This window comes from Periophthalmus magnuspinnatus, chromosome 23 (assembly GCF_009829125.3).
Source record: "Periophthalmus magnuspinnatus isolate fPerMag1 chromosome 23, fPerMag1.2.pri, whole genome shotgun sequence".
Lineage (NCBI taxonomy): Eukaryota > Metazoa > Chordata > Actinopteri > Gobiiformes > Gobiidae > Periophthalmus > Periophthalmus magnuspinnatus.
Window position 1 is genome coordinate 22,339,392 of NC_047148.1, and position 18,368 is coordinate 22,357,759.

At 40.1% G+C, this 18,368-nt stretch overlaps 1 protein-coding gene across 1 annotated transcript in view; it reads right to left on the reverse strand.

Annotated features, from left to right (window-relative positions):
- Positions 1-4,050: 4,050 nt before the first annotated feature.
- dnm1a (dynamin 1a) overlaps positions 4,051-18,368 on the reverse strand; it is a 37,112-nt gene continuing 22,794 nt past the window's right edge. The window contains exons 17-22 of the mRNA XM_055231632.1: positions 10,302-10,411; positions 10,085-10,196; positions 9,517-9,687; positions 8,077-8,318; positions 6,379-6,582; positions 4,051-4,311 (exon numbers count right to left, since the gene is read on the reverse strand). Of these exons, the coding sequence (XP_055087607.1) occupies positions 4,281-4,311; positions 6,379-6,582; positions 8,077-8,318; positions 9,517-9,687; positions 10,085-10,196; positions 10,302-10,411 (870 nt within the window). The 3' untranslated portion in view covers positions 4,051-4,280. The remainder of the gene's footprint in view (positions 4,312-6,378; positions 6,583-8,076; positions 8,319-9,516; positions 9,688-10,084; positions 10,197-10,301; positions 10,412-18,368) is intronic.

Sequence of the window (18,368 nt, forward strand, 5' to 3'; positions counted from 1 at the left end):
ACCCATACAAGTATGATTGCACTAAATCTGTACAAAGCTTTGAATTTTTAGTCTCACATCTCAATCGTTGGACTGTGGTTTATTTATTTTGTTCTCAACCCAATGGCGCCGCCGTTGGAAGGAGAATGAAAAAATCTTATGAAGCCAGAGCGATGGAAATACTCTGTGCTGAGGGTTTGGCCTGATCCAGATAAAAGTCAAAGTTAAAGTCTGTCAACTGGACATAAAGTTTAAGAGTGAAGACGTTTCGCTTCAGTTCTGGTTGGATTACTGTTGGACTGATCCAGATGTATTTAAACTGAAATACGCGCAGTTTACCAGTTTGATTATAGTTATACACCGTTTAGTGTCGGACCAAACATTAAAAAAAATGACAAGCTCATATTGGGCTTAGTCTGAAGCATGTAAACACTTAAATGTGTTACAGTTGCGATACCGTTTGACCATGTAACATCGTCTGGTATTTTTAGAAAACACCCTCCGATAGCAGGCTTATTGTCATATATACATACAATAGAGGCTTTACAGTGATATTTAAATTAAAATACACATGTGAATTGAATAACTTGCACGCTTTATATTCAAAACAAAGTGTAAAACGCGGCTGTGAAAAAACAAAACAAAAAAAAAACAGGCTATACGCTGGAAAGTGGATATTGTCTTAGCACTTTGGCTCAAACAGGTGGTCAGGTTTTATAAGATTTCTTAAATGATTTCTTTATTCTGTCACTTTTTATATTATTTTCCGGGGAGAGTGGATTAAGTTTGTTTGTTTTTTTTAAGTGAGGGGGCTTGTTAATGATTTACATATTTACTGTAGATAGACAAAACCAATGAGAGCATTTATTGTCCTACTGTAAAGCGCCGGTGTAAATTGTGTAACATAATGTACATTAATATTGCTTGGTGTGTGGGGACTGTGTGTTGATGCATAACTGGGAGAAAGCGCTTACTGCTATGATTCATGTAACGATTGACTAAAATAGAGAATTTATTTATTTGTTTTTCTTCAGACTAATCCGTTTTATGTTGAAATGAAAACACGGTTGGATGAAAATGAAGGATTAAATATTGACACTGAACTGGGTATGATTGAAATGTTTTGTTTTCTGCTCCTCCCCAGAATAAAACTGATTGAGCAACTGGAATGTTTCTTTTTCTTAAACCGTAGAGTAAAATCTGTCAGATGGACGAAACCTAGTAGGAGGGAAGATGTTTTTGCTGCTCGTTCTTCTTCAGTTCTGGTCAGATTAAAGCTGGACACTGCCTTATATCCGTCTGAAGGGAGGAGCTAACGGTGAAATTTTGGGTTTGTTAAATATCAGAATTGGTCAGACGTTGAAAAATGTGCTGATTTGGCCTTTCCCAGTTTGTCCTTGGTGGATCAGATGTGCTTTTCCAGTCAGACTAGTGAGTCACAGTGGAAAAAGAAGAGGAACAAAGTTAAAAACTGACATTTTCACAGCTTCTATTTCCATTGTGACAGACATTTTCAAAACATCTTTACCCTGATACTAATTAATACTAATATTTGTATCAAAACCTTTCATTTGAACAGGTATTGATAATGTAAAAATGCAAGAACAAGACAATTTTGAACCTTCCTTAGTTACACTCGTCTTAATCAGAACTAACAGCAGGGCCGGCTCTAGCTTTCAGGGGCCCGAAGCAGAAGGTGTCTCTGGGCCCCTTGGCAGTGGATGTACCTCGGCTCAGATATTTGTGATTCACATTCGAACGTTATGACCTTGTCCAATTGTGTTTCTATTTCCTTGACCAAAAGACTCAAACGTTTTAATCTAACTTGTAAAGCCGTTAGTCGAATGTACTCGGCTGCCCCAGCGCACCTCAGGGGGGTAAACACAGAGCTGCTAAACCGGGACTAAACCAGGACTAAACCAGGACTAAACCAGGACTAAACCAGCAATAAACTAGGACTAAAAACCAGGACTAAACCAGGACTAAAAACCAGGACTAAACCAGAACAAAACCAGGACTAAACCAAAACAAAACAGGACTAAAAACCAGGAGTAAACGAGAACTAAACCAGGACTAATCCGGGACTAAAACAGGACTAAAAACCAGGAGTAAACGAGAACTAAACCAGGACTAAACCAGGACTAAACCAGGACTAAACCAGGACTAAACCAGGACTAAACCAGGGCTAAAACAGGGCTAAAACAGGACTAAAACAGGACTAAAACAGGACTAAAAATCAGGACTAAAAGAGGCCTAAACCTGGACAAAACCAGGACTAAACTGGGACGAAACCGGGACGAAACCGGGACTAAACCGGGACTAAACCGGGACTAAACCGGGACTAAACCGAGACTAAAACAGGACTAAAAACCAGGACTAAAAGAGGCCTAAAAACCAGGACTAAAAGAGGCCTAAACCAGGACTAAACCAGGACTAAAACAGGACTGAAACAGGACTAAAAACCAGGACTGAACAAGGGTTAAGCCAGGATTAAAAAACACTGGAAACCACTACGATATTGTGTTGAAAAGTACTATTTACTGTGTTAAACACTTGTCTTTTCCTTCGCACCGAAATAACTTGTAATTTGAGTTTTTCGACAGCACTAATTATGTCTACTGTAGCGGCAACGTGTGATAAAATGAAACAAATTAATACAATGTTTTTAAGAAAATCATTTACAAAAACATGTTTCCATTCACTAAACTTTTATTGTGTTGAGAAAGCACAACAATTGTACAGAATAAATGCATTATAAATGATCAGGGAGCACATAAACACCATCCATTCTTCTCCAGACCAAATAATAAAACAAAAATCTGACTTCAAAGAATTTGTTTCAAGCCACAGTTTCAAAACAACTTCACTGCAATAAATATATGATTTAAACGTGTATTACATTTTAAATACATCCTAGACACGTGGTTAAAACTGTGTGCGCTAAGGGATCGTGAAAGTAAAACGCCCGTTCAACGTAAGACACATAAACAACACAACTGTAGATGAGTAAGAGGGTTATGAAAAACATTATGGAGAACACAATACTCAGACTATTCGGTGTTTTTAACGGGATAATGTCAAACAGAACGACATGTAAAAAGGTTCAAATACAAAACTCACTGGTACATTTCACAGTTTGTCGCACTGACGTATGGGTAGAACAAAAGGAAGTTGTGTTTTGTGACTTGACGTTGTCACTCACCCCCATGACCACTACGACAAGAAGAAGAAGAAACAGAGAAAAGTAATACACTGTCAAAACACTTTTATGTCCGGGCATCTCAAAAAACATCAACACTCACTTATCCCTTTCTTAGATTTTAAACACTTTTTTTTTCAGAAATGGCATGATAATAACTGGTAAAATGTCATGGGAGTAACATGTTTTTGTTGCATAGCTTCGGAGAAAGTACAGACAACATTTGAGAGATATGTTTAGACAGTCTGGAAAGTGTTCATCCGTGAAATAAAAATAGAATTCCTTATGTTTTCCTTATATTTCACAGAGCGGAGGTTGCCAGGTTTTGGATGGAGAAGGCGGAAATTATGACAAAAGGGGGACAAAAGTGTTTCTTCTAGGAGTCGAATGGTGGAAGGGGGCTCTCGGGTCGCGTGGGACTGCCTCTGGTCGGGCGGCTGTTTGCATAAAAACATCACACAATCACGTTTATCGCACAATGACGGGGGTTTGAACTGTACAAAGAAAGTTTAGGGGATGGGGACGTAGTAGTAGAAGTAGTACTAGTCCAGCTTGTGCCTGCCTCGTTCATATTTCCATGATTTTCCTCAAACAAATACATCAGAGTGTAGTTTTTTTTTCGATCAAGCAGTAGTGCGTATTGAGAATATTTACAGTATAAGGCAATTTTTGTAGCCTAAGCCTCTTTAGTCGTGTTATTTTCTCTAGTAGTGCAAGTTCCCTGTAGATTTTAAAATACATTCTTGATTTAACTAAAGATTTAACAAATATCACAAGCAACATAAGCAACATTTGGAGTTATTTGATACAATAAATAGTAAATAACTCATAATAAAATCATAATAAATATATAATAAGGTTGTTTCGTGTGCAATAGTTTTGAGATTTCTATATATATATGTTGATTATATCTCGGGCGGAGCAGTATTTTATCTCATGCAGGTATGTTTCAAGTATTCGCTGAGTAAAAAGGGAACATGAAAGTGGGTGATTATAGGAGGAGCAGGAGGAGCAGGAGGTACAGTAGGTGGCGCTGTTGTCCAGGGTCTGCAGCAGGCAATATCTAGACGTGGGACGGTCGTACGGGACGGAGGGAGCTGGTCTAGTGGGTCGGAGAAGGAGGGGGTCTTCGACTGTCACAGACAAACACAGAGACAAAGGGAGGTTTGAGGTTTGAGCCAAAGAACGTGTCATAAATCAGGTAAATACTCGAGTACTCGCCGTTTCAACACGATGTTCACACAATGTCGATGTATGTGCTCAATGCAAGCTGTGGAAACTTGCATGTTTTTGGGGGGAAATCATGCATCACGTCACAGTTTGTACGTTACCCAGAGTCAAAACAGAAATTTAAATAAATGAGTGACAGATAATAGTTAATACTAACAGCAACAAAGTTTGAAAGATGAAAAAACGTTTCTCTTTTACTCCACTGGTTTATTTGAGTTTTTTCTTGCAGAGGAGTTTGAGGGTCTAAAGACAGGGGGCGCTCTGGGACACGTCTCCATTTGCTGTTTGGTCTGTTTCATTGTTGATTTTCTAAGTTTCTATTAGATTTAAATTCTTAAAATGTGGTTTTGGTTTGTCTAACATTTCCCACATGTTAGAGCCAAAAGAACCATGTCTGAGAACCAGGACTAAACCAGGACTAAACCAGGACTAAACCAGGACTAAACCAGGACTAAAACAGGACTAAAACAGGACTAAACCAGGACTAAAACAGGACTAAACCAGGACGGAACTAGGACTAAACCAGGACTAAAACACGACTAAACCAGGACTAAAAACCAGGACTAAACCGGGACTAAAAGAGGCCTAAACCAGGACGAAACTGGGACTAAACCAGGACTAAAACAGGACTAAAACAGGACTAAACCAGGACTAAACCAGGACTAAACCAGGACTAAAACAGGACTAAACCAGGACTAAAAACCAGGACTAAACCGGGACTAAAAGAGGCCTAAACCAGGACGAAACTGGGACTAAATCCAGGACTAAAACAGGACTAAAGCAGGACTAAAAACCAGGACTGAACGAGGGCTAAAACAGGACTAATCTGGGACTAAACCAAGACTAAATCAGGATTCAAAAACAGAACTAAACCAGGATTAAACCAGGACTAAACAAGGACTAAACCAGGACTAAACCAGGTCTAAACCAGGTCTAAACCAGGGGAATCAGCATTTGAGTTTTCTGCAGCTAAAACCTCGAACAAGGTTTTTATTCTGCCCTTTTCTCTTTTAATGTTAATTCCATGATGATTATTTAAGTTTTGATTTGTCGTATTGTGATTTTAACGTCTTTCTTTACACGATACTCAACACATTCGACTGTCACGATAACAATAACTCATATAAATATAAATGTAAATACACTGTGTCTGCTCCTCAGTGCAGCACAAACACATCCACTGAATCTACGGATGTGTGCGACTCATGCAATCCAATAAGAGACAACGGAACATGCGATGGAAGAATGTCTTTTAGAGAGAAAGGAATGTTCTTGTGGTGATGTTTTGTGGGGATAGTACCAGACATACCAGACGCGTTTACTCCTCACTGGTCAGAAACAGTGATTCTGTAAAGAGGTAAGTAATGTGTAGGACAGAGGTGAGGTGAAGGGGCCAGGACAAAGAAGAGAGATGTTACGGGAGAGGACGGACATCACGTGCGCTCAGCTCTTACCCACAATGCAGCGGAATTTGAGCAAAAACGTAGCTTGCATTTGAGGGTGAGAGGTGAGAGCAGCGGCGGTCAGGTTGTTAAGAGGCGAGCGTTCACACCGGGTCAGTACAAATTTTGGAAGATTAGCTCGTTTCGCAGACGTAAGTGAGCATGAGGCAAGTGATTTTTTCAGTAAATCTCTAAAGATCTTGACAATTTACGCAAGTTTTAAACCCAAAACTTACTTACCTCGGTTACCCTGCCTACCAAAAATCACACAATCCTGCGTTTATTTTTCTATCTGCGATTATATTTTAATTAAAGGGGATCTATACGTTACTCTACCGGGCGGCTACGTCTATTTTCTGTCTTTTTATTACCTCTTTCATCCATCATCCAGGAGTCTTCACATCCCCCTTTGCAACAGAGAGCGTCCACACTTATAAAACTAGTCGCTATGTAAAATAATGACTTGCACGACGCCATTATTTCATCATCGTCTAACTGTGAACGAGGAGAAGTCTGGACGTCACTGACCTGGGCACGCTGGGGGGGGCACGGTTGGGCCTGGAGGGCACGGCTGGAGGGGGCCCGCTGCCGGGGTCCGGGGAGGCTCCGGGGCGAGAGGGCACGGGGGGGCCGCCGGCGGGAGGAGGGCCGGGGGGCGGGCCGCGAGAGCCGGGACGAGCGGGGGGGCCGGGGGGGGCGCGGCGGTTGGGGGTTGGACTGGTGGCTGGAGACCTGAGGAGATGGAAAAGAGAAAAAAAGATAGAAATAATGACCTAAATATTGATTATCGTGGTCAAAATAAGTGCGATTATCGATTATATCACGATGATTATTGTTGCTGGTATTTAAAAATGTTCTGGAGGTGAATAATTATAACTTTAATATCATGAAAACCTTCCATTTTTACACAGCTGTTATAGTTTTGTACTTTGTTATAAGTGAAAACAACGTGATCTAGAGGACAAGTGTTTTTTTCTGCACATTTTGGTGACACAACAGCGATTATCTTTGTTGCCGATTATATAAAAAGTGCCACAAACGATTATTGTGAACCCTTTTTATCACAATAATCCATATTATTGTTTATCATCCCATCCCTAACTCTGCCCCGCCCACTTTTGCCTCTAAATTCTGCTAAACCGCACTTTTTTAATCCGCAATCTCATGAATTTTAACGGAGGATTTCACAAAAGTTTCGCCACTAAAATATGATAAAAAGGAGGTTAAATAAAAGGATTTCCGGTTAAACGTTCTATGTTCATGTGACCAACAAGTCGACACTGCGCTGACTCTCTGGAAGGTTTAAAACGGAACTTATCTGCCGTCAAAATTAGCCTCACACATAATAATACAACCCATAACTCGAAAAGCAATGGCGGCGCCCATGGCAACGTCCGAAATAAGGTGAATAAACATTAACACGGTGCATTTTGTAACTTTTCTGGATGTTCTTGTTGCTAAAAACACCTTGAAATGCATCTATTCTTGTGCGCGGGGTTTTCTTTCCACAGATCTGATTTGTAATTTGGGCTGGAAGCAAAGAAATAACAGAGAGAAAAGTCGCATAAAAAATAAAGGACTAAACCAGGACTAAACCGGGACTAAACCAGGACTAAACCAGGTCTAAACCAGGACTAAACATGGACTAAACCAGGACTGAACCAGGATTAAACCAGGACTAAACAAGAACTACACCAGGTCTAAACCAGGCCTACACATGGACTAAACCAGGACTAAACCAGGTCTAAACCAGGACTAAACATGGACTAAACCAGGTCTAAACCAGGTCTAAACCAGGTCTAAACCAGGACTAAACCAGGATTAAACCAGGACTAAACAAGGACTACACCAGGTCTAAACCAGGACTAAACATGGACTAAACCAGGACTAAACCAGGTCTAAACCAGGACCAAACATGGACTAAACCAGGGCTAAAAACCAGGACTGAACCAGGACTAAACCAGGTCTAAACCAGGACTAAACATGGACTAAACCAGGACTGAACCAGGACTAAACCAGGAATAAACCAGGACTAAACATGGACTAAATAACATCTCCGTAGAGAGAAAAGTCACATACTGAACCTCTCCCATCACATTTTTTAAACTACACATGTTTTAAAGCCTTTTTTTCATCTAAATAATGTCCAGATGGAGGTGTTTTTGCTGCTTGTTTATTCCCAGACGTTGCTTTTTTTACGTCTGACTGCATTATCTCGAGCTTTACCTTCCCCCGGAGCCTCCACGTTGCACCTGTAGCCACGAGTCGTCGACGGGCGGGGGCATGGCGGTGGTCACTGTGGAGGTGCTGATGTCTCCGATGATACTGAGCCCCTCCTTCAGAGCGAAGTACAGCCGCAGCATTTCATCTCTGTGCTGCGCCTGCTCCTGGGACTCCTCCATTAAACTGTTCTGGTCGCCGCAGGAGTACAGGTGGGCCAGCAGCTCCGCGTTGATGAACTCCTTGGTCTGGGCGTAGAGTGTGGAGAAGGTAAAGAGGTGAAAGGTCATTGAAAGGAGATATTTGTGTCATTGTTCCTGTTTTTCCCCGTGTCCCTCCTCCCTTCTGTGTGGAGAGTCAGATCCTCAGGTACTCGTCGTGCTTCAGATCCTGTTTTTAGACCAGAACCGCACCCACAGACCACCTCAGCCTCCGACCCAGCTCCCCGACCCCTGACCCCTGACCTTTGTCTTTTGTTAATAAACTCTCTTCATTTTTGAGGTCATTTCTCTGCAGCTTTTTGATTCACCAGAGAAGAGACTTTAAAGCACAAGTCTCTCCATGGACCAGCACCAAAAGAACATCTCCCACATGAACCATCTCACATGAGGAGGACTAAACCAGGACTAAACCAGGACTAAACCAGGACTAAAGCAGGACTAAACCAGGACTAAAGCAGGACTAAACCAGGGCTAAAGCAGGACTAAACCAGGACTAAACCAGGACTAAAACAGGGCTAAACCTGGACTAAACCGGGACTAAACCGGGACTAAACCAGGACTAAACCAGGACTAAACCAGGACTAAACCAGGACTAAAACAGGGCTAAACCTGGACTAAACCGGGACTAAACCGGGACTAAACCAGGATAAAACCAGGACTAAACCAGGACTAAACCAGGACTAAACCAGGATAAAACCAGGACTAAGCCAGGACTAAACCAGGATAAAACCAGGACTAAACCTGGACTAAACCTGGACTAAACCAGGACTAAACCAGGACTAAACCTGGACTAAACATGGACTAAACCAGGACTAAACCAGGACTAAACCTGGACTAAACCTGGACTAAACCAGGACTAAACCAGGACTAAACCTGGACTAAACCTGGACTAAACCAGGACTAAACCAGGACTAAACCTGGACTAAACATGTTGAATCAGTGTTTGAGTTTTATTCAGTTTAAACCTAAAACATTCTTCCTGTAGATGTGACTCAGACCTCGACTTTGACGATGTTTAAATCCAGACTCAAACAGTTCTGTTTATCTGCTGTGACTGAAAGAGTTTTATTCTGCCTCTTCTCTTTTAATGTTAATTTTAAGATGATTATTTATATTTTGATTTGTTGTATTGTGATTTCAGTGTCTTTCTTATTCTGTAAAACACTTTGAATTACTTACCTTGTCACTGGTCGTTACAACAACTAAAAAAACAACAGACACTCACGTTGTTGATCATGAGGTGCATGATGGTCTTGGGCATCAGGTCTCGCACCGTCTTGTTGACGATGGCCATGTAGGAGTCGACCAGATTTCGAATGGTCTCCACCTGTCGCTCCAGCTGTGGGTCAATGCTGTGGCCAAAACTGTCTGACCCGTTCTCATCTCCACCGTCGCTCTGCACAGACACGGAGGGCGTTTACCTGGTTAGTTTCACTCCATTTTAAGGCTATATTTTTGTGAAACATTAATTTTTTATTTCATACCTTTCCTTCCTTCTCCTACAGGCCACGGAGAACGAACAAATTGAAAAGACAAAAGTGAAATGAGACAAGGCAAAGTTTACATTCTCATTTTCAAATAGTACAAACAGGAATATATAAATAAAAAAATTATAATTAAATAAATAAATAAAAAATAAATAAAAAATAAAAAATAAATAAATAAATAAAAATAAATAAATAAATAAACAGGAATATTTTTACAATAACCTTTTAATATAAAGCATTGTCATAAGAATAAACTGAGAATATATAACAACAACAAATATTTTAAAATCAAAGATGCTTCTTTACCGTGACTCGTTCAGGATAAACTCCAGCTCTGAGGAACGACGCCTTCCAAGCATCAACGTCCTCCTGACTCTCACAGGCCAGCTCCAGCTGACGGTAATCTTTGTACACGTTTCTGTGGAGAAAACAGGATGTCACTGAAGAATACACCGCGTTTTACCACAAGAAAAGTGTCCTCGCAAAAGTAAAGAGTTAGAAGATTTGCAAATAGATCTGTAACCTGTGTTCAGTGTTGAAAAGGGCGAAAATATGCTTGCTGGACATGAAACCTTTCTCCACATCCTTCAGTCTCAGGTTGTCCACAGGCAGCATGAACTTCTTCTCTTTTTCCTGCAGGGGGCGACATACAATACACAAAATTGAGCAGATTCAGGGAGGAAGACCCAACTTTTTTGACTAATATGTGTAAAAATGAACATAAAAAATAAATAAATAAATAAAAATCTGCTCCAGTTATTGTAAAAAAAAAAAAAAAAAAAAAAGGGATTAACTAACTATATGTTATTAAAATATGTACATTACGGACAACTGCATTACAACATAACATCATCCACACATGAAGAGCCCAAAAGTGAATTGAAAAAGTTCAATGGAAAAGCTGCAGTCGTTGGGCCTGTGGTTTTGATTACAGTGCAGCAAAGTTTTAAAAAAAAATACTCCTCGCAACAAATGAGAAACACACACCACAAACTGTAGAGAGCAGTGAAGAAGGGGTCACTGTGCAGTAACACACATGTACATAAATACATACAGCACGTCTGCATCTATTTCTACAGTCAACCCCACACACATCCAGCCTCTCCATTGTGCTGTGTTCTTTTGACTCGTTTGCGGCGAGCACATTCATTTTTTCCTATGGCTGGCTGCTAAAATTGTGAAATTACTGATTACCAAAAATAGCAACTTTTTTTCTATATAAACCTGCTGTGAACATGCAACACACTTGTCTCTGCAAACAGCACCTTTTAGCCAAGTCTGTAACTAACCTTTAAAACGCATCTGGTATGTTAACCACTGACCCAGCCCTGCCCAGTCACAGACTCAGGGGAACAGGGAGGAGGGGGGGTGACCACGCTCCTTCATCAAAGCATTTACGGGCCATGGAGCCAAATGGTCATATCCCATAAAAGCATGTTACAGAAAAAATAAAACACAAGGAGCACACACCCAGGTGTCCCCTCTGTGCCCTGACTCGCACTGATGACATCATCATTCATGCTGCGGGCAAAGAGGTTCCTCTATAAATGAGAGGCCTTATTTTTACTTTTATATTGCCTCGCCTCTGATGACCCCTTGTTATTTCCCACCAGTCTGTTCAGTGCATTTTATCACATTAAATCAAACAAATGTGTGATAAAAGCTGTGTAATGGCATCTTTAAGGGTTTTTTTTATGTTTAAAAGTAAAAATTTCACACATTTGCGCAGCATTCATGTATAAAGTCACAATCTGTGCCTTTTTGTATTATCTTTTTCTGTTGTTTACTTGTCTCAGTGCTAATTAAATATTGTAAAATCACATTAAATTAATAAATGGAACAATATCTGACTGTACCAGACCAAACACTACACTGACTTTTTGTGTTCATGAATCAGCTCGAAGTCTGTGTGCGTTTTGTTTAGTTTTTTCTATAATCTGCTCAAAATAAATAAAAATAAATTAAATGAATGAGAAAATATCTAAGAAGTACCTTTCTATTGAGGCTAATTTTGTCAGTTTGAAGAACATAGACTGTATATTTTCTTTATAGACTGTGTCACAGATTAAAGTCAAAATGAAAAAAATATTTCAAAAATAATGGGTTTTTCCATGGCTGATGCCGATACCAACTGTTTAAAATACAGAGAAACCAATGGTTGATAAGCTCTGTCGATATTTTGAGGCCGATATTGATTATTTTCCCCTAAATTATATCATTTAAATTGACTTCAAACTCTTCCCAAGCGCTTTTTTCTACCATAAACCTTTAACAGATCTGTGCAGTCATATTCTGAGCAGCGTCTCTTTGTATTAAAGTGTTAAAATAAAGCTTTGTGTGGATTTTGACGCAGTAGATGGACCAAAGTCAAAGCCGATTTAACGCCGACAGCCGATACGCTAAAAAGGCCAAGTGTCGTTTATCTTTATTCAAAACGCAGCACTGAGAAAGACGTGTTTTAGAGTTTTGAATAAGCAGGATTCATGAGGATGCAGGGAAGTCTATTTGCCTCTGGTTTTCCTCTTAAAAGCGTTTACAGTTGTTGAGCGTTGCCTCCCTGATGAAGGCTCGGTTCTACAATGCGTCAGATTGGTTTTATTGGGTTTAATATGACCATGCCCTGACAATAAACCCTTTTTAACGGCTTTTTTTGGTGCTTACAGTTAATAGAGCAAGGAACGCAATTCTTATGTTTAATTCTGAGTAATTTACTTGAACAACTACAGCGTTTTAGCTTCCGGATGGGCCCAAACTCAAGTGCATGTCCTTCCCGAGAACATTACTCCGACACAGTGTTTGAAAGTCTGGAACGATACTGGTGACTCCATGTTTCCGTGCTTTTGCTCAACATTTGACTGATCGCCACCATGACCTGTTTTATTGAGTTATTATGATTATTTTTGAGTTATTGAGTGTTTCATGTCAACCGTACGTCCAATTAGCAGCTGTGTCAATCGTGTTCTGGCAAAAGTAACAGAAAAATTCAAATCTGTGGGTCATACCTGGACGTCTGAGGGATTACGCAGACGTCCTGGCACGGGCTACACTGGCTGGTAGGTGACATCCAAATGTGGGGGCGTTTCAGTGCGTTAAAAAGTTTGGATGTTGATAATATTACTCCACTGGCTCTCATACTCATGCTATAGTCAACTGAGACGCAGTAGTAACCTCTTGAGTAACCTTTTTCAAGAAATTCTACTTCTCTGAGTCGTTTTTTCGCTACTCTGCCCACCTCTGCAAACTGTCCAACTCCCAACACGTTTCCCATTTCATATTTTGTCTGCTACGACGCATTGCTCCTTTAAGATTTAGTCCAGAGTCATTCAGTGCGGTTCGGTGCGGTGTTTCGCCTGTGCATGCAACAAGAGGACTTTCCATGTTTTTGTTTTCCTTGTGAGTAATAGTGAGCTCATTAGGAGAAGCCAGAGGAAGTTCACTTTCAAATTCATAAAAGCACTTCACTTCTGCTGGCAACTTTTTCAAATGACATGCAATATAATCGTTCTTACGTGGGACTAAAACAACGAAATGCCACTGTATGTACAAAAAAACACACACACAGGGGGTCCCTAATTAACACTACAAAACAAATCAGGGCTGTTTGGTGTGTGTAAACCTCGAAAAGACAACGTTTACGGCGTTCTTGTTGTTTTAAGAGGTTTTGGTGTGTGTGGCGGAGCGCATGTTGATGAGAGTAAGATAGAACAGAGCTGGGGACTCGGACTGTGCATCAAAGCTCTGCAGAGAAGCCGCACGGCATCTGGGAGCAATAATGTTGCCTCTAACCCTTCATTACCACAAAGACCGGGCCCTGGGTGGCAGCCAATGGCAATTTTCACAATCCCTCTCCTCACCTCCCTCCCACTCTCTTTCCCTCCGTTCTTTACCCCTTGCCCCAATTGCGTTTGGCCATTAACATCACCGTTTCAAATTAAGGTTTCAGAATGATACAGCTGAAGTGTTTAGGTAAGTGAGGAAGGATTGACACGAAAAAGAAAGTAAAAGAGAAGCTTGACAAAAAGTTGTAGGATTGATAATGTTTTTTTCAGTTCTGGTCAGATCACTTATATTTGTAATCTGACCAGAAGTGAAGAAGCGGCCAAACGTCTTCACTCCTACAACGTTTTGTCCACTGAGGGATTACTTAGGCAAGCTGCAAAGAAAATCGATTTAGTTGGAGGGTACAGAAAGTATTTAGATTTTTTTTTAAACCCACATTTGACCAGACAAAGCACCAAACTGATCTCACAACAACGAGTCCAGCGCAGACAGCGTCCAAGAGCAAAACGGATATTTGCAAAGTTGTTTAGTGCAATGCAATCCCCACAGAATTACTACTTTCTTTACCTTTATTTACACCGGGGAACCCAACACTTCTAATGAGCAACATAATTACTACAGCTACTGCAAGGTGCTTGTCAAGTAGACTGTAAAAAAAGGGAACAGTTTGAGTGACAACCACAGAGCTAATATAGTGTAATTCAGTTTATGTTTGTAGAAAGGGGAAATAGTTTAAATTACATGTTGTTTAACCCTAACACTTTGTAAAAAATGTGCAAAAACAGCTCAACTTGAATGATTTGGCCTTATCTCAGTGTATCTTCATAAGTGTTAAGGTTATTTTAAGATGAATGGAAGTCTAATCTCACATAAACAAGGAGCACATTCATTCTCACATTTCTGACGTTAGTTAAACCTCAGAATTCAGCACCTCATATGTTACGATTAGCTTCAACAAATGGCTTATCTTTAGGGCGTCTCTACCTTTCTCTTAAAAAAAAAGTGACATCCTGCATTTCACAGCTCCAGAACAAACAAAAATAAACTTGTAAAAAAAGAAAAATGAGACGGTTTTGTGCTCGCACTACAGTGATAGCTTCCTGTTTAGCGGCTAATTGCTAAAAAAGTTAATTAGCGGGCTTCACTTGCTCGGCTCAGTGTTACAACCTGAAGCTGCCTGGACATGTGATCAATCACCGCTGACCACCAAAAGAGACGGAGAAACGGGGGAGGGCTGGACCCTAACCACATAAACACATGTGAGCGTCTGAAGCAGGGGAAAGACTGCGTTTAACCTGTGATTGACTGCCAACAAATCAACTAAAACGCAAATAGAGTTCCATTCAAGACAATATCAAGCGTAAAGTACAAAGTCGACATTTAAACGAACTGCTTTTAGGTGAAATAATGTGCGCTGGTTTGGTTTATCAGCGCAGCAAAACCAGAACTCAAAACTAACTCGGTAAACGTCATATTTGCCAAAAACATTTGCGTTATTCTGTGAGATTTTATCCATCAAGAGTTTCAAATGTGAACGATTGTTAAAAGCAAATTGGGGAGTGTTTGCTTTTAAAAATCACTGGCACTTTCTGACATTTCCCTGCTGAAACACAAACCTCTTAAATTCCGCTCAAATAAAATATCGATGTTCGCATTGTGCTCGCTCGGGCCTTTTCTCTTTACAGACAGTTTGCCCGATCATCTGCACATTTATGTAAAACGCAAGAATGTGCTGCATGTGAACTCCCTCAAAGGTTCAGTTTAGTGCGGTATCGAAATACAAAGACAGGAAAAGCCCAGTCAAGATTCTTAAGCCGTTTTATGATGACATTCGACAGCAGTAACTCATTAGCGATTCCCGTGCTTTCATTGTGAGCGTACATACTTTTTCACTATTTCTGCCTTTTCTGACTAAGAGTTTGAAGCTGCTGCCTGGTCATCCAAACAGTGGAAACAATGTTGGGGCAACCGCAGCTTTCCCCCCGCCCAGCCATTAAAATTCACTTCTTCCAATCCCTAACCCCAAACTTAACAGCAACAATAACCCAAGTCAAGTCTCTCATATTGCACCAGTGTAAGTCGTAAATCGTGCCATTTGATTTGCTGTTTCTTGAAGATCAGTTCATTCTTCGTGGGATTTTTTTATCGTTCATTTCCATATCACCGTCTTGTGTGCTCCTTTTGCCTCCCTGCGTGCCAGTTCTGCTGAGTCTCCGGATTGATTCAGGGCTCAGAAACTGTAGCTAAAGCAAACACTAAGGCCGCCATACACCCGGAAACACTAGCATTTAATTAGCAACAAGGGTATAGCATGAAATGGTGTGAGGAAATGGAGATAGAAAGTAGAGTTGAACTTCTTGTATCATCAGAAAAATAATTAAAATATGGAACTTTGGGAGTGAGCTGTGTGAGAAAAATCTGGAGCCGTGTTATTCTGACGTTTAAGTTAAACCCACAACAAAATATCTGCCTTAGATGTAAATGTGTGTTGCATGTTTTAATTTTTTTTTTAAATCTTTTTGGTGATGGTAAGAGGCTCCAATCCTCCAAATACAACTGATGGAGCACAAAAAGCCAAGACGTTAAGGTTATACTTGAAAAACACCTGGAAATACAAGCATTTAACTAGCAACAAGAGCATGAAATGGGGTGAAACAATGAGGGTAGAAACATAATGCTAAGTAGTAACATGTATCATCTGAAATAATGAATATAAAGATAAAGAAAAATCTGGAGTTGTGTCAACCTGACGTTTAAGTTAAACCCACAACAAAATATCTGCCTTATATTTGAATGTGTGTTGCATGTTTTTATTTTTTTAGTCATGGTGAGGGGCTCCAATCCTTCAAAACGCAGCTGATGGAGCACGAAAATCCAAGACGTTAAGGTTATACTTGAGCAACACTAAGGCCACCTGGAAACACTAGCATTTACTGAATTTTCCGGACTATAAATTGCTCCGGAGTAAGTCAAAAAAATGCATAATAATGAAGAAAAACACTTGGTTGTCAGGTTTTCAGTGTGATTGTAATGAAGATATGAAATTATATACTCAGATGCGACTTATATTCAGATGTGGAATATAAGTCGCACCCCCGGTCAAACTATGAAAAGAACAAAAAGGTGCGACTTATAGTTTGGAAAATATGGTAATTAGCAACAATAGTATAGCATGAAATGGTGTGAGGCAATGGAGGTAGAAACGTTATGCTAAGTAGTAACATGTATCATCTGAAATAATGAATATATAGAGTTGCAAGTTGTGTATGTAACTGTGATATATAAATGTGTGTTGCATGTTTTTATTGTTTTATTTATTTATTGCTCATGGTAAAGAGCTCCAATCCTTCAAAAGGCAAATGGAGTACAAAAAAGCAAAAAAAAAAAAATAAAAATCAGGCTCAGAAGTTCGTTAGTTTAGCGAGACACGTTTAAGTCAAAATGCAGTTGTTTTACAGCGGTTCGTGTAATCTTTGCACACACTTAAGTCTATACGTTTTTATTTTCTTTTTTCAAGCCAGATCAAAAGCATTACTGAAGAATTTAAGGTCTGTCTACTGTCGGGAGGCTAAGATTGTGAAACTAAAACCTGATGTGAATGTGTGTGAAATGAAGAGAGTGAAAGTTGCTCCCTGCTTCTATAGGCCCTGTTTCTGATTTACCAGTATATGTCACCCTCCGAATACCCCCACCTCCCCACCCCATTTGTGCGTGTGCGTGTGTTGGGAAGTCTGCGCGCTGCATAAAGGGCTCTTTCTTCCAGTCGGACAGGGAGAGGAAATCAGCTTTGGAAGTAAAAACAGAGGGACCAGAGCAGAGCGATGGAGACCACAGGGCTGCACATCTGGAGTTATTACAAGGCTTCCTCCCGTTTGCCAAGAAGACGCAGACATTCCTTACCCTCGCTACAAAGACCACGGAGCCAGAGCTCAGGTCCAATCCCACTCCTACACAGGCACATCCATCACCGGGACCCACGGCGACAGTGCACTTACACATACAGGGAGCTAAAGTACTCATATCCCCGAATACAACCGCAAGTACACGCAGTCAGGACCTCGTTAATATTATTCATTGAGAAGGAATGGAAATGAAAGACAAAAAAAACCCACGGAGAATGAAATAATCTTCACGAAACAGCGAATCAAATGGCACAATTTACGACTTACACTGGTGCAATATGAGAGAGTTGACCTGGGTTATTGTTGCTGTTAAGTTTGGGGTTAGGGATTGGAAAAAGTGAATTTTAATAATCGTATTCAAGGAGAACTATCATTTAACTAATATTTTTATGTATTTATTTGTTTAATTGACTAGGACAGTGCATTTTAATGGACAGACTTGATAAAACATGAATGTAAACACACCGGGTCATAGCTAAAGGCTCATTTTCAACCATTATAATAGAAACTGATGTAGTTTTGCACATGAAAATAACACTACAAAGCACTTCAGGCCAGTTCTAAGCCCTATAATAATATATAAATGAATAATATCCAGTGTTGTTTCATCTGTTCCTTGGATGAGCATCTTTTTTGCAACTGTACAAAACAGGAAAAGGAGGAAAAATGCGATTTTAATCATTCATTTTAATTGTAAATGTAAATGTAAGTGTATTTTAAAGTGATAGGGGCTAGAACCTGACCTGTAGAATAAATAAATTAATAAATTAGCCTATAAAATTCGTCTTTACTTATTATATTTTTTTATTTAGATGCCTATAACTGTGGCACATTATTCCTTCGTTCCTACCTTGTGTTTCAACCCTTCCCCAAAACTTTACAGCAAACAAATAAAAGAAACTCACTTC